At 39.6% G+C, this 23,903-nt stretch overlaps 1 protein-coding gene and 1 non-coding gene across 2 annotated transcripts; both read right to left on the bottom strand.

Moving 5' to 3' along the window:
• Window positions 1-2,688: 2,688 nt before the first annotated feature.
• Window positions 2,689-2,887, bottom strand: LOC128446580 (small nucleolar RNA SNORA74). The gene has a single exon (XR_008339630.1). It is a non-coding gene; the product is annotated as a small nucleolar RNA SNORA74 (small nucleolar RNA).
• Window positions 2,888-5,427: 2,540 nt separating this feature from the next.
• On the bottom strand, window positions 5,428-12,489 carry c8h4orf47 (chromosome 8 C4orf47 homolog). Its single transcript, XM_053429208.1, has 8 exons — window positions 12,376-12,489; window positions 11,737-11,845; window positions 9,563-9,770; window positions 8,633-8,770; window positions 7,779-7,854; window positions 6,793-6,978; window positions 6,518-6,681; window positions 5,428-5,638 (listed from the first exon to the last, which is right to left on the bottom strand). The coding sequence occupies exons 2-8, from the start codon at window positions 11,834-11,836 to the stop codon at window positions 5,584-5,586; spliced, it is 927 nt and encodes a 308-aa protein (XP_053285183.1). The 5' UTR covers window positions 11,837-11,845; window positions 12,376-12,489; the 3' UTR covers window positions 5,428-5,583.
• Window positions 12,490-23,903: the final 11,414 nt, after the last annotated feature.

The raw sequence follows: 23,903 nt of genomic DNA on the forward strand, positions 1-23,903 counted from the left end.
CACAGCAAAATGAGGTCAGTGTGACCTTGACCTCCAGGCACCAAGATCGTATCAGTTAATCTTTGAATCCAAGTGAAAGTATGTACCAAATTTGAAGACATTCCCTCAATCTAATCTTAAGATATCATGTTTAAAGCACATCATAAACAAACTTTTTGAACCTAGCGTGACCTTTGGCTACTCAAATCAAATGAATGTTTGTGCAAAATATCAGGAGTTCTTGAAGGCGACCACAGAGATATCTTCACAAGGCGAAAAATTTGCTTTGTAAGGTTACAGTGACCTTTGACCAACAAAATGGAATCAGTTTATCACCAGATTGATTGGTACCAAATTTTTAAAGGCCCCAGATGATCTGGCCACATGCTACATCTCAAAGCTCCCATACAACTGTCTTCATACACATTTTGCCCAATGGATTTCCATGACTTAACAATTTCCATGACCAAACATTTTGAAATCTCAAAAGCTAACTAGAATTCCAAAGCATACAGTATACCTTAAATGACACAATATTTAGATAAGTCTTTGTCTGTTGTAACCCATGGCATGAACTTTTCCAGCCAAGCATGGTTAAATCTACACTTCCCTGGCAGTGCTTTATCCCGCCTGCTTTCCCACCGAACGTTTCAATTAGTATGCGAACATATGCTGGCTTATATTTTGAGGGCATTCCTTTAAAATAATTTTTAAAACTCTGCGTAAACGAACGACATGAAAATTGCAATATCACAAATTTCCATGACTTCTCCAAAACATTGGGGATTGTATTTTTCTCAAGCACTTTCCCAAGCCTGGAAATAAACATTTTACAATTCTATGACTTTCAGGTTTTTCATGACCATAGCGACCCTGTACGTTTAAGTTGCAGGTTTTATATTTTCTGATTGAATCTTATTGGATTTTCAAATCAGTTTTTTTTAAAGACACGTTTCAGACCTATTGAGGAAATCTGTAACAGACCCCTTTTGGAATACCCTGATCTCAAGTGTGGGAGTTTACAGTTAGTGACCAGTTTTCATTGATCTAGTGGGAAAGCTCAATGTACATCCATAAGTTTAATTTATTTGGATGGGACTGAAAAAGGCTGATAAGTAGTTCAGACCGGGAAATTTTTTGTTGCGGAATGCCTTGAGGTGCTTACGTTGAATCTAAATGACATTTAATTTATAATAAATTAATTATTTAATTGAAAAAGGTGCAGCCCTGTGGATCAGCAATGTTGTATACAAAGTGCTACATACAGTTGATTATCATGGCTAACCAAAAACTACGTGTAACTAGACTGCTACATGTTCATAAAAAAGATCAGTTTATTTTACCACAATCCCAGTGGTACATTAGATTTATCCTCTAAACCTTAAAGAAACAGCTAAAGAATGCGTCCCCCCCCCCCCCCACAATAAAACACAACTGGACTTGAGGTGGAGTACTATCAAATTTTATTCAAACATATGTACATAGTTTAGGATGCAGTTGAACAAATACCACAGGCTTTACATTCTAGTATCCTCATATTTGCCGTATGCCCTATAAATGTAGATGAAGGGGATTCTGACAATTAACAATTCATACAACAAATTCTATCTACAGCTTCATCCCGTTGAACATACATGACTGAATCATTGTGTAGTAATGAATGTTGGCAGCCTAGCAGACCGATACTTACCCACTCACCCAGAGCAGCCCAGCAGGAGGTCAATGAGAACACTAGAAACAGAGAGCATAATTACTAACAGCTCATGGACAATTGAATGCAATAGGTATTTTCACAAAGTGTCTCAGGATCTTCAGTCAGATTTTTAGTAAATAGTTTTACTTAAACCTGTGCCAAAATTCTGATTTTCTCTCCCAATATACGATTCCACAAGCAAGAATAAAGTCTCAGCCATGGCAGTACACGATTGGGGTCATGGCTTTTCGCCACAATATACAAAATGGTGCACATCACCAGCATGTCCCATACCTTTGCTGCCCCCTAGAGGCCTGCTGCTCTCCTGTAGAGAAATGAAAAGCAGTGGGTGAAACTTGAACTTGGCAATAGATTATTGCTGACAGCCAGCTATGCTCAGGTCTTAAAAGTCACCATGGTTTAGTCAGCATGATGTGTTATAATGTTCTGTCATCACAGCATGGAATATAAATGATTATAATGCAGATGAGACAAATTAAAGGGAAACAAATTGAAGGAAACAGAATAGTGAGACACTGTCTCAGTTTAGGACACGAAGGGTCACTGAATGATCTAGTTACGAAAATGCCAGGACTGTTGCAGTTACAAGATCTCAACCCTACTAAACACCTCAATTTTGGTTTGTCCTTTAAATGTCATCTGTTGGTTCAACTGCTCCCGTCACTCACCTCAGTCTGCAGCATGATTGTCCAGCAACTCTGAAGCTCAGCCTGAAAGAAAGCAATTGACAGTCAAACTAAACTAAATGAATCCAGTATTTAATACAAAAATTCAATTATCTGTTAGTGTTGGGCCATGTTTAACAGTCAACACGATGTAGAGTACGACATCATGACTAATCAATTGGTTAGGTTGGCCAAAAGATCACAATTTGAGTAAAAGAGACCTCTTCCCAATGTTAATGGGGCATATCAAATTAATGTTAGAGATTACAAGTTTTGGTCCAAGTAAGATACTCATTGATCAGAGTAGCACCCCGCTGGTGTCTCTATATAAATGTGCGGCCCTACACTAGGCCTGTCCTGCTGGTGAGTCAGAACAGGCCACTCTCGTTGGGCCACGCTCTGCAGTAGCTGAGCAGCAGCAGACTCTAAAACAGAACCTGCTGAGCAAAGACCAAGAACAGAGACTTCCTCTACCAGCACTGTAACACTGGGCCAGACACATCGACTGGTCAGCTGACTGAGTGCTGGAGCAGAGAGAACACCATGTGTTCTGTAACAATAACTGGAAAAGTGGCTGGGGGAACCTGGGTACAAACTAGGAAAAAAAAAAACTCAGTCTCTAAACCATGGTTGCCTAAAAGGTCCTTATTTTTACCTTTTGCCTCAAAGGGCAAAGCAGGTCAGCAGCTCCATAGTTTGGCCGCCAGTGCAACATTTGTCCAGGAGAGTACACCACCTCTGCAAACATGAAATGTCACATTAGAGCAAAACTCATGCTTTTAAGTTCTGAGCAGTTAGTCATGTGGCAAGAACCAGGCACAGTGTAGTTTTTCATAAGTATAAACGTCTGCTGTTGTAAATGTTATTAGTTTGGTTTAATATGGTACATATGAACCAGATATGCCACAACCAGGCAACACAACCGTTGCTCTTAAGGCTTGGAGTGGATTCAGATAGTTGATCGATGAACAATCTGAGTAAAACCATTCAATATATCAAATAAACTCATAGTTAATGTCTTAGAGTGGTTCCAACCATAGATATAAATCTATGGCTCTAACTACTCAGGTCGACTGCAGTTTACTGAGACCATGTGCTTCCCGCTACGCACGCTCTATCCGGTCGCTCATTGTTGAGACTTCACAAAAACATCTCGCCTGAGCTCGATAACGTCACATGACTTTAGATGACAGCATTAACACATGAGAACACTGCTGCACAACTGGAAAGGAGACATCATTCACTCCATAGACGGCCGCCATGTGTTAAAAGAGCGTGGATACTCACCATAGTGACACTCACGACACCTCGGCAGTAGCAGTGAGAGAAGGAGCGGAAGTCACGCACAAATTTATAGATGTGCCGCTGAGCATTGTGGGAAGGGAAGCTCAAACAAAGATCGTGCCCTGATGTACAGATGTACCACCACAAATTGTTTTCCCCCTGAACAGCAACAACAACACAGATGACAGATGTAAAACTCTGCTCATTCTCTTCACGTCAATAACAACAACTCACTCAACCATACTTTCTAATGACGCTATATAATTCAGCCCACAGTTCATATAGTAATATCCGAATTTGGCTTTTCATGACATTATCTATTTAAGATGTAAGAAGAAGGTACCTTTTTTATTTAATATAATGATTCAGTTCATATCTTATCAGTCCTGTTGGCGTTTAAAAGAGAAGAAAATATGTCTATTTTATTAATTTATTTCAATATTTTCCAAAGGCAACTAAATAAAGTTCCCTCTTCTCTAGATCACGTTTTGCATAATCCCCAGCATTTGTTTGAACCAAGATTCAAGATTCATCAACATATTCACATCAGAACAAAGATTCATAAAATCCCCTTGATTGTCTCATTTGCTGTTGTACATCATAAAATGCAGCAATACTAACACAAGACCGTTTCATAACCGGTTAGAAACTCCTTGTAGGGGCTTTAATCTGAGTTCACTTTTCACTTTTCAGAACCTTTTGTGTTTTCTCAAGTGTTATTGTTGCATTGATTTTTTGCATTCAGTTTCAAAGAAATATTAATAAACAGAAATTAAATAATAGGAACCAATGAAACTCTTCTGTGGACTCTGGAGGCTAATAATCAGCTATGACCATTATGCTGTTATTAAATATATTGCCCAAAAAGCCCATTGAATGTATGATGAGCATTACTGTTGTGTCACACAGATGTTTCCACTATGATCTCCGTTTGTGATTGACTGACATGGTTGTTGGTTTCAGATGGCCTTGGTTGAGTTTCTGAAACTGCTGATCTCCTGGTACTATCATACACACTGAGGCTGCAGTGAACACAGATGAAGACTGAAAAAACGTAGCCTGGTCTGATGAAGCTGGATTTCGGCTGAGACTGCAGATGGTAGAGTCACAATCTGGAATCAGTGGTGTGATTCAATGGATTCAACCTGCCTTAGTTGAACAGTCCAGGCTGCTTCTGATGGTGTGATGTTAGGAATATTTTCTCGACACACACATTTGCAGAAAGGGTGTAATGCAGTCATGTAAACATGGAACAAATCTCAAAGGAACGTTTCTAACATCTTTTGGGGACATTAGAAAGGTAAAGGGATGCTCTGGTATGGTGTTCCTAATAAATTTACCAGTTAGTTAAATATATATCAAAGTAATGTTCGGGAATTGTTTTTCAAGAGATTCAATGTGAAAGAGAAAAAATATTTTTATCCTCAATAAATATCAATGCTGAAGTTGTATATCTACAAGCCAAGGTCCCATATCTCCTGCTGCCACCTACTTTCTTAAAGTGGCTTTCACACAAGTTCCATTGTGCATTTGTTGTGATGACCTGAGTTGCCATATGTATGGTCATACTCTGAGTCAGTTCACCTTGCAGTCTGCAAAGCAACATCATGCAGGTCTTTTAGAAAACTTAAAAACATGCTGTACTGATAAACACTCATCATGGTTATTATTTTTGAACTGACAACAATAACAATTGTGCTAACCTTTAATTGAGCTCTTGCTTATTACTGTATGTATGACATTCTTTCTGGAATATTACATTATGAAGAAAAGGACACAGAGAAAGAAAAACAGATTCATGGTTTAAAACACTGAAGATGGTAATGGCTGCATCGCCTTCATTTTGGAATAAAACCATATCTGTGGGACTCTTATGTTCCCTGCTGGTAAAACAAACATAATAAGTACACGTATAGTGTTGGTACAGTGTGAGTAATGTAGTCAGAGTGTCATCACAGCTGGGAAGCTTGAGGTGTAGTTTGCAGAGTGTACGGTCCTGAAACAGCAAGAAAACAACAACATAGACAGGATGAAATTCAAAGACAATCCAAATGTATTAAAATGGACTCATGCTGATTGTTTCATCTTCGTTGGATAAATTGGTCCTTTTATAAGTAAAAACTTGCAACATATTAAGATTATAAACTTTTTGAACAATTTATTGATTTTGATAATCTTAGTAGGTTTTTTATCAGTGGTCGCAGCGTTACTGCCCTGTCTCAAACTTGGACTGTTACTAATTCAAACTGCAACAAGCTTTAATTCTATATAAGCTGTGTATGTGATATTTGTTCCTCCTGGTGACAAACTCGCACAGAATTACCACCAATGTCTTTCAACTCTTCGTTTTGTTTTGTTTTCACCTGAAAGTTGCAGTTATGTTTCACTTTTAAAGGTCTTACACCTTACATATCCTGTTCCACAGCAGAAAACAGACAGTTAGCAACTTGCTGGTGAACATTTTTAAAATCCAACAAAGTGAGTGCCATTAAATCTGACCCTAACGGCCCTAACTAACAGCCAGACGCAGAGACCAAGCTTGTTAACAGGACGACCACTCTGCGTTTCTCTCTACACCAAAGGACAGTCTGTTTACAAATTTATTTCAGCCTACATCTCGCTGTCCATATGCCTGAATCTTAGGATATATGAAGCAGTCCCACTGATGGTTCAGCTTCTCTCTTATGTTTCTCTAACTGCCTATTGATTGTATTATCTGCACTTAATATATTTATTTGGTTTGTTCTAGTCCTGCAGCTGCTTGGTCCTCTTGACCATGAACTGCTCCTTCTCCTACAGCTAGTGGGGGCTTTTGTACCCTCATGAACCACAGCAGAAGGAGATGAAAGGTTAATGAGAGAGACAGGGATAATACCTGTTAACGTTCATGGTGATGATACTCTTCACAGGAGTGCTCTTAGCACCAGGAGCTGGGCGAAAGATTGGCTCATGATTGGTCTGTTTGGAACGGCGAATGATGAAGGGATCAGCAGAATGCGACGGATAAGTGTCAAACGTTCCCGCCTTTATCCCTCCAATCTAAAAAGACATACATGAACATAAACATGCAGAGGAACTTGTCAATGTGTAAAACTAACTGACTTTAATGAGAAATGTAACATTGTTTACACCTAATGGACAGACAGTCACCCGTTTGCCAGGGGACGGGGGCTTGAAGGGGACAGGAGAAATGTTTTGTGCAGGTGGGAGGGGCTTCTGTGCTGGCAGCAGTGGCTTGTTACTGTGGTATGGATTCCCTTTGAAATAATCTCTTGGGTGAAGGTTGAGCTTGAAGGGACCACCTCTTAACTTGGAGCGATGGATCGCTGCCTCCCTCTGAATCAGACACACAAACACATGTGAAATGAATGTAAAACAATTGTTTAAAAGTAGTAAAAGTTTTAAAAGTTTGAACCAGACAAGGTTTTTAATACTTGACAGGTTTGGACGGACCAGCAAACCATACATAACATTTAATGTTACTTCAAATTTGAAACTAGCTTTGACAAATACATTTGCATAGTTGAAAGAAAGCATGTTGAAAAATGTTTTTTAAATACACTGTGTAAATCTATTATCCAGTTAGTGACCAAGCAAACAAGATCTAATTTCTCTGACAAATGTAAGACATTAGAGGGAGATTGTGTCTTATTATTTTGGTTTTGGCACACAAGTGAATTGCTAAGACTTGGGAAACAGCAATAAAATCACAGGACAAGAAATTGAAGTGTTAAAGAGCACACAGGATTCAAACAAACCTGTGCTACAAGAACTCAAAACTTTGTTTTTTGTCTGGGTTGTTTTGGAACCATTTGTTTGCTGTGGATGTGCAACTGAACAACTAAAATGACATTTTATCACACATAAAAACACTACAGACAACAGAACCAGCCATGACTTGCGAACGGTGCGAATTGACCAGCCTGTCACTTCAAGAGCACGGCAGTCAGCCAATGAGATGATCTCATCTTGTAGCAAATTCCAAAATAAATTCAAGGAACTGAAAAATCTGAATGACTTGGTGCATTATGATAATGACGTTGGTACCTGCCTTATTCTCTCAGTACTCCACCACAGTGAGAGTTTAGTTTAACGACGGCCAAAAGGATTAAACTGGATTTCAATTAAAGTGTTACCTTCAGTACGTCTTTTGCTCTGTCGTAGGGGTCTGAGGCATACAGCTCAAATCTGGACAGTGTTACGTTGGGATAGCTGCAGAGGATAAAATGGTATTTACCATTATGAGCTAGTAATGGTGCCTTTGTACAGAGTCATTCATCTAATTAAAATACTATATTCATACTGTCAAGTCTCTGTCCAGTGACCTCATTAATGATTCCAAACGGGTCACATCTGACTAACTGCACATGAAATATGAATCTTAAAGGTTCAATGTGTATAATTTAGTGCCTTAAAGTGGTGAAGTGTCATGTTGCAGCTGAATACCCCTCACCTCACCCTCCCCTTCCAAACATGACAGAGAACCTGTGGTAGCCTTCAGTTGTCATAAAAACTCAATAGGTGTTAAGTTTGTGCAATCTGGGCTACTGTAAAAAACCAGGGGGCCTCCGTAGGGAGGACAAGCTCCCAATGTAAATATAAAGTATTTCAATATAAAGGGCCCATTCTAGGGTGAATAAAACAACAATTCATACAATTTAGATGAAACATATTAAGGAAAATATCAATAGGGTTATTTAACATTCAATTTCTTCCAATAGATCCCTTTCACCTAAATCTTACACAGTGAACCTTTAACTCTTAACAGTGCAACTCTGTATTAATGACACGTAACATTTATAACCGATTTATCTTTATTATTAAAAGCTGTCCTGAAATAAGTTTTAGATGCCTCAGCGTATGATTAGATCTGAATTAGTGTTTGATAGTTTTGTAGAAATGCATTTACACTCAAATGATGACAGATAAAAGTTAAAATATGCGTGGTGAGTGATTAGGAACAAGGTTTGTAAGAGTTTATGTCATGAACCTGTAACCACTGCCTTTCTTGGGAGGTGAGGTGATGATGTTGCGTCCAGGTGAGAGATTGGCTTTCTGGACAACTGTAAAAGGACTCATGGCTTCAACTGGCCCTGATAAAGTCCCATAGTAACTACCTGAACCACAACTGAGGACAAACAGAGATCATTAATAATGTGAAAAGGAATAACAATACAACACAAACCTTAACAAAGTACTTGTTCTAAACCTGCCTGTTTGAAATGGGCTTTTTGCTTGATCTGTGGTGATGGTGATTGTCGTTTTCTATCTGAAACTGTAAATTTGACCTGAAGTGATTGAGCCTAGGCAGAGTAAAGACCGTCCACAGAACCCAGTCCACAGAACCCTGCAAAAAAGCTACTTAACCGTTTTTTAAGTTCCGTGAAACTCGACTTAGTATACAATACCCTGAATTCATTTTCGTTGTTGTTGTCATGAGCGCACTGTTCTAATGATCATAATCGTCCTATATGCATATGAGTCCCAGCCGCCGTTACTACAGAGCGATGGTCGCCTGTTTGTACAGAGTTATTATTTAATTTAGTTAATATTTAACATAATGCGTGTGTCTAAACCGCACCAGACTTGACACTGCCTTGGGCCTTCAACAATACACATTCCAAGTGGAAAGGTGATGAGATGAACAGTTGTTGTGATGTGCGCTCCACGTTCAGACAGACAGAGATAAGTGGAATTAGTAGATTTATGTGCTTACGTAGACTAATTACGATGGACCACATTTATAAGGTAGCAGCAGCAGCAAACGTGAATTAGGAAGGAAACTGATTGTGTTTGATTTTAGACCATCTAAATGCCATATTGTCACTGTTCCTCCAGCACCACCTGTAGGATCAAGTTAGATTTAGAGTATATGGTTAAATAAGTGTGTGTGTGTGTGTGTGTGTGTGTGTTTTCTCACGGCTTCTTGACACCATTATAGGGGACAAAGGCCTTGCCCAGGTTCTTCTTGGCCTGCTGGATGCGGTTCTGCCGGGCCAGTCTCAGCGGGTCACTTAGTGCTTCACGCTCAAAAATCCGTTTGTAGGACTTTTCGAAAAAACCACTTTGCAGGCCAGCGATGCCTGCCTGAATCTGCCGGCTACGATATGCTGATTCATTGAATGGACCTGGATTTAGAATAAAACAGCATTCAGATTTTGGTAATGTTGCCCTGTTTCTTAAAAACAACCTCACATGACAGAATGACATTCGGATAAAACTAACTAACTAACTAATGAATTAACGAATTAACTAACCTGCTAACTATCTATCTAACTAACAAAAAACAAGATAGTGTCACAACTTAAGTCAGCTCTTAACATTTTCATTGTCTGATCTTACTTTTTGCATGTACTAATTCTCATGTCAATTCAGAATTCAACCACTCCCCCCTGCTCTGCATCACTTGTCTCACGGATCCCATCACCTGCCCCACCCCCAGACTCACCTGCTTTCCATCAGTCATCAGTCACTCAGTATGTACACTGGCTCATTTCCTCTGTTCTGTTCTGTTCTCTGCCAGATCGTCTAGTGTGTATTTCCGAGCTTTCCAGCGTTATCCCTTTATTCATTGTTCTGCCTGATCTCCGCTCTGACCTGCCTTCTGGACCCTGGATTCCTGTTTACCTGCTCCCTGTCGGATTTGTATGCTACCTGACTGTTTGCCTGGCTTTTGACCCCCAGATAGTTTCAATAAACCAGAACTCTTGTTATTCCCTGAACCTGCTCAAATGTTGTAGCCTGGATGCCAGACGAACTTAGCCCCGCCCACAACAGATTTGGTCGGGCAGTTCGGTCTGGAGTCGCTCCATTGGGAAAAAATTATGGGGCGTGTTTCAACTGACCAGGAAGTAAAATTCCTCTTCGCTCAATTGGATAGACCTACAACCAATCAGAGCAACGTAGTATGTGACGTATGCTAAGCAACGCATTGTGAGTTATTTACTGGGTTCACACCGGACGCTTCAGCGCAGCGCCAAGCCTTAAATAACAGCTGGCTCCCATCCACTCCCATGTTAAAACTTTGTGCCGGTCACACCGGAGGCTGAAGCACCGCGAGGCAGCCTTGGCGCAGCGCGGTGCTTCAGCCTCCGGTGTGACCGGCACAAAGCCGTGCAGCGATCTACTGGATCAACGGGTGATATTATTAGCGCTGCCCGGCGGTTCAGCGTCGCTTCAGTGTCCGTTGTGAACAGCCAAGCGCCGGGGCGATAGGGATTAGCGCGGTGCTCTGGCGTAGTCTCCACGTTCTGTGTTCCTCTTTCAAAATTAATGCGCTGTCGATGTCTTCTAAAACAGACTCAATGGCAGCATCTGCACATCTCAGCTCGCCAGCGGCAGGCATGTTTGTTGAAAACGAATTCAACCCGAGGGCACTGTGATGACGTGGTTGATTACGTTACCGTTGATCATCTGTCAATCATCGTATAAAGCCCGCCCTGACAATCTGATTGGCCCGGTCCGGCCATAATTTTTTCCCAATGGAGCGACCCCAGACCGAACTGCCCAACCAAATCTGTTGTGGGCGGGGCTAAGTTCGTCTGGCATCCAGGCTACAAATGTTGTGCTTTTGGGTTCACGTTTGACACCCACCCTGACAGACAGTCCATGTCCAAATGGCTAACAGTGAGGTCTGTGATTTATTGATTTTCACTTTGTGGAAAAACACGTATCTTACTTTCAGCAAAAAGCATATTGCTTGTTATTGCACCATAAGGTTTACTAAAACAGCCTGGGGACTCTACCAAGCATTAAAATACACTACTGCTGGAGACTGAAAAAACAAGCTTATGGCTTTCAGAGCCGTTTATGCCAGAAAAGTGTTGGAATAATGAAGTGTCTTATACTGTGTCTTGACAAAGGAAATATACAAGGGACAAAAGTGTATGGTCTATCTTATCTAATCCTATATACAAAACTGCAACATTCTTAACATTCTGTGGCCCATCTGGCTGACATTTAATAAACATGTTCTATTTGTCAAGAGCATACCATCAGCCCCCATAGTCATATCAAATAAAGCTACAAGCTGGAATTGCGATTAAAGGCTTTTCTTATGAGATACTCGGAGGAATAAAAAGAGTTCATGCTTACGGTTGCTGGGTGATGTGTATTTGTCTCCTACAGAGATGTAGCTCATCTCCTTAAAGACCCCCAGACGCTCCATGTCACTCTTCGCCTCACCTGATGGCATCTTTACACACTGCACACACACACACACACATACCCACTTGAGACAGTACAGCACATATAATATTAATAATGATGTTTGCATTGAACTGAATTAATGCTGTAACTCAGCAAAGGATGTAGCACTGGTACATGTTTATGTTTCTTTTGTTCTTGCTAATGACTGACTTGCTAATGACTGTGCTGTGAACCACCAACCTCTTTTAGCTAAAAATTATGTTTTTGCTTTAATCACTGTTGGGCATCACCATGTTTTTACAGGAAACCCAGAACAATCATCACAAATACTGGCTCTAATGAGGGCTTTTTCCATTTTGATGTTCCCCGTTGGCCACTGTAGCTTCTCCTATACACACTGGGAAAGGGAGGGATCTAAATATTGCTCACTGGTGCTTTTAATTTGTTTAAAGTTGATTGACATGCATCAGATCTACTTATTTTTATGGAACAAACAAGCAAACACACATACACACACACACACACACACACAGACTTATATATCTATAGATCTATATATCTGTAGATATTACATTTAGGGTTTACCTGTGATGGACGTGTTGCAGTGAAGTTTTATATATCTACTTATCTTTCTTTCTTTCTATCTATCTATCAACTGTAATCTCATCTATGTCTGTGTATACGGGTTGCGTTGCCTTGGAGAAGAGGAAGTAAATAAACTATGTCAAGTTCACCTTCGGTAGACCCTTTCCTGGAAAGGAGATGTTTTCCTTCAGAATAAAAGCATACAAATTGTTTGTGACACATTTTTGAAACTACATTTTACATGACAATTGACCTGAGTCTCAAGAAAACGGACATTCTACATATTCAAAGTGTCCTGTGGATATTGGTATATGTCAAATGTTTGAATCAGCGAAGAACCCCTGAACAATGAAATACAACACAGAATGGATTGCCAGGAGATGGAGGGAGACAAACTGCATCAAGAATGAGGAGGACATGTGTTTAGAATCCAATGGTGAGTTAGCTATCTGCAGTGTTTTGTTATTGGCCTCATTCTCTAAAATAACACTGACCTCACTAAAAATACATTGCTGTCCCACTGAAAACACAAATCCTATGTTAAATGGTTTAGACTCTAAAACATATTCTAGTGAGCATTTATAAGAAACAATAGCACAAAAGCCACTTTGTTTACTGTCCCAAAATGCTAAATAAGATAAGCCTCAATCCAGTTCCTATTGATTCCACACAGGAAAAATGCAATAGTCAATGTTGTAAATAGTAGTAGAGATAATCATAAAGATTAAGATCCATTTATTCGTCCCAAACACATGCACAGACATGCAAAGGCACACTCATGCAGGTAGGGAAATTTAATCTCTGCTTTTTACCCATCTGGTGCAGGACACACAGAGCAGTGAGCGACCATGTACGGCGCTCGGGGAGCAGTGAGGTGCCTTGCTCAGGGGCACTAGAGAGGGTAGGGAGAATCTTGGATTTTTGGACAGATCAATCCAGGTTCGTCTTTTGTTGTTTCTCCGTGGAGTCGAACCGGAGACGAACCAGAGACCTTCTCTGCCCATAGTCCAAGTTTCTGTCACTCGACCACCACCTCTCCTCAAACATAATATACTTAATTACACAACTGATGAAGAATATGTCTCCCCACTAATTTACTGTAACAGAAATGGCATCACTAATTGTTTCATCTGCCATCAAACTCCAAACTATGGTGGTGCAGTGAGCTCAACTGCAGACTTATAATTAATCACCAGACACCAAAGTTCAGCAGCAGTACCGCTTAACATTCTTTGTATATTTTGAATTATTCTGTACTATGTTGCATCATGGAAGCATAGCTGGGAAGAAAAGACGACGATAGATGATGAATAGATGATTATTGTTCAAACAAATTTGAACAAAACATTCTGCTGCATTTCATTCGGACCCTCAATTTGATTCTAAACAGTATTTGTGTAATAATAACATGTAATTATGACATATATTATATTGTATAGATCTCATCTACTGTTTGACATTTTCATCTAAAAGTATAAATATTTTGATAATTTGCTGTGTATATTTAACAAAGTAAAGTGAAATAGCTGCATCTGAATTGTGATTGATAAAGTGGAAGTATTTGAAAGAAGCAAGGCACTGATTACTGAGTAAATTTACTCAGTTACTTTAAACGCAGGCCATACATACTGATTTTGTACTGTGCTGTAACTTATTTTTATACAATGAAAGGTAGAAGCAGAGGATTTGTTTTAGAAGAAATTGTGTAATTTAGAGATTTTGAGTGGTCTCAATGGCCACAAGGTGGCAGTACAGCTTTATAGATGAGGGAGGTGACTGTTAAAGGGCACAGCTGTGAAATATTTCGTCAGTTAGTCAAAATTGAACAGTGCAGGAACTTAAAAGTAATTGTAACACATACTTCTAGATACAGGCCTTAAATACTTTAGGTGAAGTTCACTGGATCTCTTGTTTTCCAAAGAAAGCAGCCTCAGATTGGTTTAAAATTAAATCAATAGAGAGCACTAAACTACAATGGAAAAAAATCTAAGACACAGAGTGAAGAATACAGCAAAGCAAGAAGAGTGTTAAAAGAAAAGGAGTTAGTGAGGTGGAGAGACAAAGGAGTTGATTCCGATGGCCAAATGTCCTTGGAGTATAGGGGAAGGGCAGCTCCTTTGCAGCTGGGTCACACACGGACACGTGCACACACGAACACACACACACACACACACAGTCACTGTGAACACTTGACATGTTGCTCTTTTTAATATTAAATGGAATAAATAATGGAAAAAATACTTAAATTAAGCTGTTTATCGTCAGCTGGATATAATACCTTTTTAGTATTTATTTCGGCCCATTACATGTTGTAAACTGTCATATCTCAAAATGTGATATGACAGTATAACCATTAATACATTTTATGTATAAAACACTGCTGAAGCCTTCAAACAAAGATTCATGATGTACAGGATTGAGGAGCTGAAGTGAAGTTTGCAGATGTGTTTCTTGCTCGTATATGGCACCAGGGATGTAATGACCTGCAGGAGAGCCCTGCAGTATAAAGCAACTGTGGAGAACATTTCTTTTCACAATCAGTCATATTACTGTAGAAATCAATGCTTCAACCTTCTGCACCCTTCAAATGCTTCAACCACATTCAACTTTTGTTTTTATGCTGATTTAAATGATCAGGAATGATGATGAGACACCACTTAGTTAAGCATTATTGTCCTGGGTTGTTTCTGAGCATTTGCAGAAGGAATTGTGTAAGTTGTTTGATAATATCAGTGAAGTTGCAGTAGAGGGAAATAGCTTCAGAAACAGACAAGGTTCTGCAGCACAGTGTTGAGGCCTGGGTTGACCAATAGAATGTTTTTTATTATCACTTTTAAAAATTGTTAATGTCGTTGTTAATGACATCAATATTATTGTTTGTATAACGACCAGACTTACAGTTTTTAAATACAACAGTTATTCAAATGTTAGTGGTCTTTCTCCTCTTCCTCCTATTGGAGTTTTCGTCCTGTAAAGAGAGTGAGCAAGCTTATATCTACGAAGCTGAGCAAGCTAATATCTAAGAAGCTGAAGCTTCATTCAGACCAGAGAATTTGAGAAGGACCCATGTTGCTGCTGTGGAGCCAAACCAGACAGAGCATTACTGAAGAAGGTCCCTTCTTTGTGTAGCAGCAGCTGTCAGTCACTCTTCATCAGAAATACACCTCAGAGCAGTCAGGAGAACACCACACTATAGCTGCTAACTCAGGACTTTAAACCTACTCTGTCACAGCTACAACCCTCTGAGCCTTTTCACTCAATATTGAGTAGCACTGGCTTTAATACCAAATATAAACATATGACTTTATAGTAATTGATTAAGATTAAGATTAAGATACATTTATTTATCCCAAACACATGCACAGGCACACTCATGCAATTGTAGGGAAATTTAACCTCTGCTTTTAACCCATCTGGTGCGGGACACACAGAGCAGTGAGCAACCGTGTACGGCGCCCGGGGAGCAGATGTTGGGGGAGTAAGGTGCCTTGCTCAGGGGCACTAGACAGGGTAGGGAGAATCCTCTTGGATTTTTGGACAGGTTCGTCTTTTTGTTTTTTCTCCGTGGAGTGAAACCAGAGACGAACCAGACACCTTTTCTGCCCATAGTCCAAGTTTCTGCCACTAGTCCACCGCCTCTCCAATTGGGTGACACACATTAATGACTAACATACATCTAAACAAGATTTTCCTTTCAAATCAAGACCTAATATATTAGCCAGGAACCAAACTTGTGAATAGCATGCTAACACTAATTTGGCTATTAAAAGTTGACCATGAGACTCAACATGCATTTCCTTAAATATAGATGAATGTTTTCTGTTTCTTTATCACTAAATGACTAAACACATCTTTATTATGACTTGTTTTGTGTCCTCTTTTATTGTTCTGATATTAACACTGATTGTGATTTTGATATTTTTTTTATAATGTGTTCTAAATGATGTAAAATACTATGTGATTTTGTATCTGTGACAGGTGCTATACAAATAAACAAATGCATTTGGAACCATTTGACTGGTCTGGTTCTAGCAGCTCCTCAGCAATTACAAGGCTTCTTCACAAATTCTTCTTCTGAATGAAGTTTTAAATTCTTAGCTGAACATATTTCATATATTTCCCTTCTCTTTCTATGTTCTTAATTAACCAAGATCAAGTTCCCTCTTCTTCCACATGGCACTAAGACTGTTTTATGTTAAAATTCTGAATCCACTCTCCCATGAAGCTGAACTGTGAGAAGACATTTCTATTTACAACCCTCCCCGATGCAGACAGATAGGTCACATTAGCAGAGGGGATGAAGGGACTGACCACATGGGTTAGTGGCAGATGGAAGCACTTTATTTTGTAAAACTCTGTCCAGGATGTTTCTCAATTATATTTACCTTTTGTACTCATGCAGACCCTTTGTTTAGCTCAATCCACAACATCTTTTTTTTAATTTGCCTGATGTAATAGTAAAAAATGTAACAGTGAATGTTGACCAGCAGACAGATTTGTCTTGCATTGCTCTAATGATGTCTCCACTGGACAGTCAATAAAATTAATCTGAAACAACCGGAGAATTTGGAGCAGAAGAATTTTTTATTCTTTCTCACTATTAACTCTTTGACTAACCCAAACCCAGGCCCGAAATTAACCTCATTGATTGGCCTTTTTTCATAACTGTGACCACTGGTGGGAACTGTGATCACTCCTATACAATGAGCCACAGAAACTTACATATGAAACTGCACTAGCAATACTGGAGATATTTGTGCTTAGACTAAGCAATACTAAAGGAAGAAGTAACAGGCAGCACCAATCCCAATAGGCTGGTGGACTGAAAAGCAGACCACACCCACCTCCTGGAACAAGGAAGATATCTAACAAAAAAAAAAAGGTCAGCCTGAGTGCACATAGGGGCGAAAAAATCCAGAAAATTAAACCTTTCCCCAAGGGTACAACACTTTCAGCAGATATGTTGAGTAGACACGTGAGTCAATACATGAGCAAAGCTCACAAGGACATCTGAAACAACACTAGACGGTCAAAGTTTTAGTGCTTAGCACTATAGAGCCCTAACAATAATTAAGAAGTAATTTGGACTGGATAAGTGTTACGTGTGTGAGTGCTGCTGCCCATCCCTTGTGGGTGGTTGTATTGTGTTTTGCTCTTTCCCCTGACTTTCCTACCTCCTGCTGTCTCCTCCCTATCAGGTACTACAGAACCTGGGGCTCATTGGCCAATCAGAGAGAAGGAGAGAAGAAGCTGGAGGAGCAGAGCATTGGTTTCGCTTACTTTACTCCTGCTACACAGCAGCAGCCTGCAGCATGGGGAAATCCTCCCTTTTTCGCTTTGCCTTGGTTTGCCTTTTGACCGATACATGTCGGGTCTTTTTCTTATTTAGGGCCCGAGCACCGAATGGTGAGAGGCCCTATTGAATCTGTAAGGATTTTTATTATTATTATTATTATTATTATTATTATTATTATTATTTCCCTTTGGGGGGCTTTTGCAGGGTCTAGACATGCTCAAAAAGTTATGAAACTTTGCAGGAAATTCAAGGTCTGCGGATATTTTAGTATTCTGGAGTAATTGGAATTGGGCGTGGCAAAATGGCTCTACAGCGCCCCCTGGAACCAGCCCCTAGGTTTCCACATAACGGATTTTCATCAAAATCTGGATATAGGTGTATCGTGACCAGTCATGAAAAAAAGTCTCATGGAGCATTATGAAAAACGCAACAGGAAGTCCGCCATTTTGCTTTTAGTGGCCATTTTGGCAATATCCCACATTTTTACTTTTACGTACTTGTCCCAGGGCTTTCATCAGATCAACTTCAAATTCAGATGAGTGTCATCACAACAAGATGGAGATAAAAAATGATTGAGGGATTTTTTTTTTATCACACCGTGTGACCGTGGCATGGCGTTAAAAATTGGTTACACGCCATCAAAACACGGGCATCTGTATCTCGGACATACATGTTCCAATCAAGTCCAAACTAGACATGTAAGACAATAGTCCCCGCCTGATGACATCTATGCATAAATGATGACTTAAAACCGCAGCGCCCCCTGGTGGCAACAGGAAATGTCTTGTTTTTTGCTTGTCTTACACTTGGATGAATTTCTCCTCATCCACTGACCTCAACCATGTCAAACTGTATCAAATGGGTCCCAAGACATTGACAATGAAGACATAAGATTACCGTGACTTTTCGTCAAACGCCATATGAATGGCGTGGCATTAAAGTTCATCAACTCGCCGTGAAACACGAAATTGCTGTAACTTCAGTGTTCATGATTCTATCTCTCTCAAACTACATGTGTGTAACAACAGCCCCCCCCTGAAGATATTCATATGGTTTTAAGAAATGGGCGTGGCAAAAAAACTGACCAGCGCCCCCTATAGGGCAACCCCGGCACTACGATGGCCGACATTTATACAAATCTATCGGGACATGTGTCGTTTCATAACAAACAAAAAAATATCTTGGATAGGTATGCTTGACCAAACAGGGAGGCCGCCATTTTGGATTAAGTGGCCATTTTTTTTCCATATTCCACATTTTTACTTGATGCACTTGTCCCAGGGCTTTCATCAGATTAACTTCAAATTAAGATCAGTGCCATCACAACAAGATGGAGATAAAAAGTGATTAAGAGATTGACCTTTCGTCACACCGTGTGACCGTGGCGTGGCGTCTTGAGTTTGATTAAACGCCATCAAAACACGAGGTTCTGTATCTCGGACATACATTGTCCAATCGAGTCCAAACTAGACATGTAAGACAAGGGTGCCATCCTGATGACATCTACACAGAAATTATGACTTGAAATTACAGCGCCCCCTGGTGGCTACAGGAAGTGACATGTTTTATACTTTGATGAACTGCTCCTGGCTGATTTACGATATACAGCTCAAATCAGATCAGTCAAGTCATTAGATCATGGTCAGAATTGTGACGTTTCCTCAAACCGTGTAAACATTGATGTGCGGCGAAGGATTTTCCTTCGCCAAAGGACACGATGTTATCATAACTCCACTGTGCATTGTCCTATCACTACCAAACTTCTGTCACATGATAAGAGTACAAGCCTGAACAGCTCTATGTGTCAATATTTCCTCAGTGTCATAGCGCCACCTACTGATTCGCCAGGAAACAGGAAGTACTTTGTTAATCCACTCTGCATTATCCAACCGGCTCCAAACTACTGACCTATGATCACAATACTGATCTGAACAGCTCCACATATAAATATTAGTTCAGGGTCATAGCGCCACCTACTGATCAGTGTGAAAATTAAGTTGTGTTAACATTGTCCAACTGACACAAAATTGCTCACGCTACATCAGAGCGCCTACATGAACAGATATATATATGTCTGTGCGTAATAATAGTGATGGCGCCACCTACTGGCAAACCTACTGCCGCAGGGCGCAAAACGCATGCAACGTGGAGAAGTGCATGCTCAATCGATGATGTGCGCTTGGTCATCGATCGCTCTCTCCACCGACCGCTACAGGCTTCAACGTGCGGGTGCTCGGGCCCGCAAGTGCTACAACGTAGCCCTAGTTTAGTTTGTAATGTTAGTTTGAGTGGAGGAAGTAATCCTGTTTCGGATTTTGATCTATTCTAGACTTAGATTCTTTATTTATAATTTAGGGGAAGTGCTGGGTGCGACCGTCAACTACATGGCTGGCCGAGCATCTTCTTCATCTTTTGTTCTTTTTAGCCAGATCTCCATCTCTTTTTGTTTAATTAAGTACTTTGATGGGTTTTCATTTGACATTAATGAATTCCTAATTTTGTAGATTCGACCTTTTCATACTGTATGTGGTGTCCTCCTTATATGCTCTGGCCTTATCTGAACCTTGGTCTATCAGCTAATCTTTATCTCTGTGGGGGACTTAACAGCGGCATGGTGGCAAAGAAATGAAAGGTGTTCAGGACTGAACGGGTGGAGTCACCAGAGGGCAAAATAACCGACACACAGGATAACTACAGGTATCACAGATGATTGGGTAAGGAGATCAGCCAAAGCCAAACACATCCAGATGGTGCTGAAAACCCTTCTCAATGATAGGAATAATACCTAAGTCATCAACATGTCAAAACGAGCAGTCATCAGATACCCAAAAGCAATAGTAAGCTGCCCATAGGAGGTGATAGATGCCCCTGATGTCAAGACACAAAAATCCAGCAACACCAGTAAATCCAGCACCCTGAGATTCTACACTGTAGGTCCCATTGTTTTTACGGGAAAAAGTTGGCAGCTGGGTTGCCAGAATAATTATGTGAAATTTACAGTAGAAATGTAAACGAGAACAACTTGTGATTACGAGTAAAAATTGTGGATCAGGATCATGGTGGCATCTGATCATGGATTATAATGGTGGATTGTGGATCCTGATGGTGGATCATAATGGTGGATGCTGATGGTGGATCCTGTTCATAGACTGATGGTGGATCCTATTCATAAATTGTGATGGTGTCATCTGATCATGGATTATAATGGTGGATTGGCATTCCTGGTGGATCCTGATCGTACTGTCCCAGTTTTTATCTGTAATTATTGGCCATTAAAAACTCATACAGTGCATGTACTTCCTTAAAAAGGATAAAAAGCTATAAATAACATTAATATAAAAGCTGAATAAACTTGATAAAACCCATGAATGTATATTTGATGAGTGAAAGTTTACTTTTATCCAATGAGTCAAACATATTCCTCATCTTGGGCTCCCACTGTCAAGTATTGTTTCTTGGCCTGCTGGTAATTTTTTCCACCAGCAGTCACAGCCAATATGACTGTCATGGTGTACTTGAGAGGGTTACCCCTCTGTCAAGATTTGGCTTCTTGGTCAGAGACTTTTAAAGAATATAAGTGAAACAAAGCTGAGAGACAAATAAAAAGGTTTAGACATTTAAAGTGAATTCAAATGCAAACATCATACTAATTCAAGGAACATAAAAGTCCAGGAAATGTTTTAAACCTGTGAAATATCTGTGTTGAAGTTCTGATAAAACCTTGCCTGCAGTTGAATTAATAATATGAATGCAATGAATACACAAGGCTTGTCCTACTCTATTTCTTCCTGTTGACTCTAACCTTTATTGACATGCAGCATGATGTGGCGAATCCATGCCAATACCAGTCCAAGAGGAAAATCACTGAAGAATTCAGTGTGAATTGATTTTTTTCTGGCTCCAATTACACTCAGTCTAAGGTAATTAAGATGCACCCACTATCACAATGAAAATTGGGCTACCAAAAAAATGAGGTAGCATGAAAATAACAATTAAATAATCACATACAACTAAATAAGATTCCAAAATCATCATCAGGTTACGTCAGTGTTGGTTGATGAAAACTTCTAACAGCTGTTGTGCAATAGTGCTTAAAAAGTGTTACCATAGAATGGTGTGCCTTTAGGCACTCAATAAATTTGGTTATCAAAATAAAATATAAAACATTAATATTTAAAATATTAATATTAAATCATATCTTTAATCAATCAATCAATCAAATCTTATTTGTATAGCCCGTATTCACAAATTACAATTCATCTCATAGGGCTTTAACAGGGTGTGACATCCTCTGTCCTTAACCCTCAGCAAGAGTAAGGAAAAGAAGTGCAATAGATGCCACGTGCAGGAAAACATCATCAAGGTACACAACTCCAATTTGTGTACTGAGTGGTGAAGTCACTGTAGCTTGTCTCAGACGATGTTTCTGATGTCTCTATCTCTCTCTCGCTCTCTTCCCTCCTAAACCTGTTTTTACACACGTCCCGACCTACACTTACACATTTCATGTTACGTGGATAAATCTAGATTTAAAGAGACTAAATGCATCTCGACGCCGTTGGCGCCAGAACCAGGAGATAAGAAATCTCTTTGTCAAAAAAGTTCGTTTGTGTAACTGGCGACCGACCGCCATCTTGTCTTCGACCTCATGTCGTCACCGGGGTCATAAACCTCCATCTTGAACGTAACAGCTTGATCTCGGCCAGACTACGTCCCCACGTGATCTCGTCATTACGCCATAGCCACTCCCCTTTCTCTTTCTTACACACACACAGAGACACAGACAGGCAGACACACACGACCACACACACACACATGGATACTCAGTATTACATGTGTGACAATTGTGATAAGTGCTGCTGCTGTCATCTTTGAAATATTGGAGTTTGTTAAATGAAGAATCATTGAATGACATTAACTTTATTTCCCTTTTAATAAATACTTTTGTAATTAAAGTATTTGTATTTCTGTGATTATTTGTACATATGTATGTTATGTATGTGAATACAGCTGGATTACTATAGCCTGTGCTCGAACTTAAAGCCCTTCATTGTTTATTATATAATCATTAATATTGAATATTGAGATTATTAATATAACGTATATCTCTTGAGACTGATATTTAAGGATGACTCGTTGGTCCCTGTAAAAAGGGTGGTGCCCCGCAACGATAAGCAATGATTACAGATTGTATTATTCTTAATTGATAATTTTATTGTTTTCATTAATTATTTAACTATTATTAATGGATAACCGTATAATTTCTAATTAATTATTTTACTATTCTTAATTAATAGCTTTATAATTTTTAATTATTTTTAAGAAATACTTTTTATTTTAATAATAATTTTTCATGATTATTAATAATTAGCCAACATCAAATCTACTACTACTATTGCACAACAAGGTTATGGAGTTCTTAACAGTGTAACGGTTGGCAAAATTCACCTATGCAACATTAATGACAGAACATTTGTACATAATAAAGTATAAAAACACAAATTACTAAACAATCGAACTAACTAACAAGGATGTGTATGTGAGTGTGTGTGTGTGTGCATGCAAATTAGGGGCTCTCAAAATGGTGGTTGACCAAAAGAGTAACGCCTTAAGATAGCAGCCCCCCTCTTCTTCTGAAATCATTTACGACTGGTGGCGGGGGAAGGTTTAACTAGGTGGAGTGGTATGTTAATCAGATAATGAGAGTCAGAGAGAAAGCCTGTGAAGAGCGTATTGTCAGGATTTCAATATTTTATCTATAGTCTGTGTCTAACTCAACTCTAAATGAATAAAGATAGAAGCAGTTTGAGCCAGATAAGGCCTTCACGCAAATGATGAATAACCCTTTCCTTCCAAGTGTTTAATCTTGAAAATTAGAATGTGTCTGCGTCACAATGCTGTTTCGTTGTTTTGGTTAAATTGTTTTGAATGTCTGTACAAACAGAACATTGTTTTGATATAGCAAGAACACAATAATCTTCTCTCCAATTGTCAACACCGTTGGCCCACATGCCGTCAGCTGTGTCAAGGCTGGTCAAGAGATGAACATTTTGAGACTTGTCACTTTCTTATTCCAAAGCGAATCGAATAAACAGTCTTGCTTAGCTTAGTATAATTACTAAGCCCAGATTATGTTACCAGTCCGAGGGAAAAGGAAAAGAAGTTGCTGTTCAGTTTGGAGTTCTGTGACGTCTCCTGGCTTTGTGGTCGTAGAGTTCTCTGCCTTAGCGTT

The sequence above is a fragment of the Pleuronectes platessa genome, chromosome 8 (genome assembly GCF_947347685.1).
Source record: "Pleuronectes platessa chromosome 8, fPlePla1.1, whole genome shotgun sequence".
Classification (NCBI taxonomy): Eukaryota; Metazoa; Chordata; class Actinopteri; order Pleuronectiformes; family Pleuronectidae; genus Pleuronectes; species Pleuronectes platessa.

What these genes read in the sequence shown, in the direction of transcription:
- c8h4orf47 (XM_053429208.1), bottom strand. Translation starts at nt 11,836, where the DNA reads ATGCCATCAGGTGAGGCGAAGAGTGACATGGAGCGTCTGGGGGTCTTT. An exon ending in ATACACATCACCCAGCAACC is followed by an intron (nt 9,771 to 11,736) that starts GTAAGCATGAAC and finishes TTCTAAATCCAG; the next exon opens with GTCCATTCAATGAATCAGCA. An exon ending in AAGAAAGGCAGTGGTTACAG is followed by an intron (nt 7,855 to 8,632) that starts GTTCATGACATA and finishes TATCCTCTGCAG; the next exon opens with CTATCCCAACGTAACACTGT.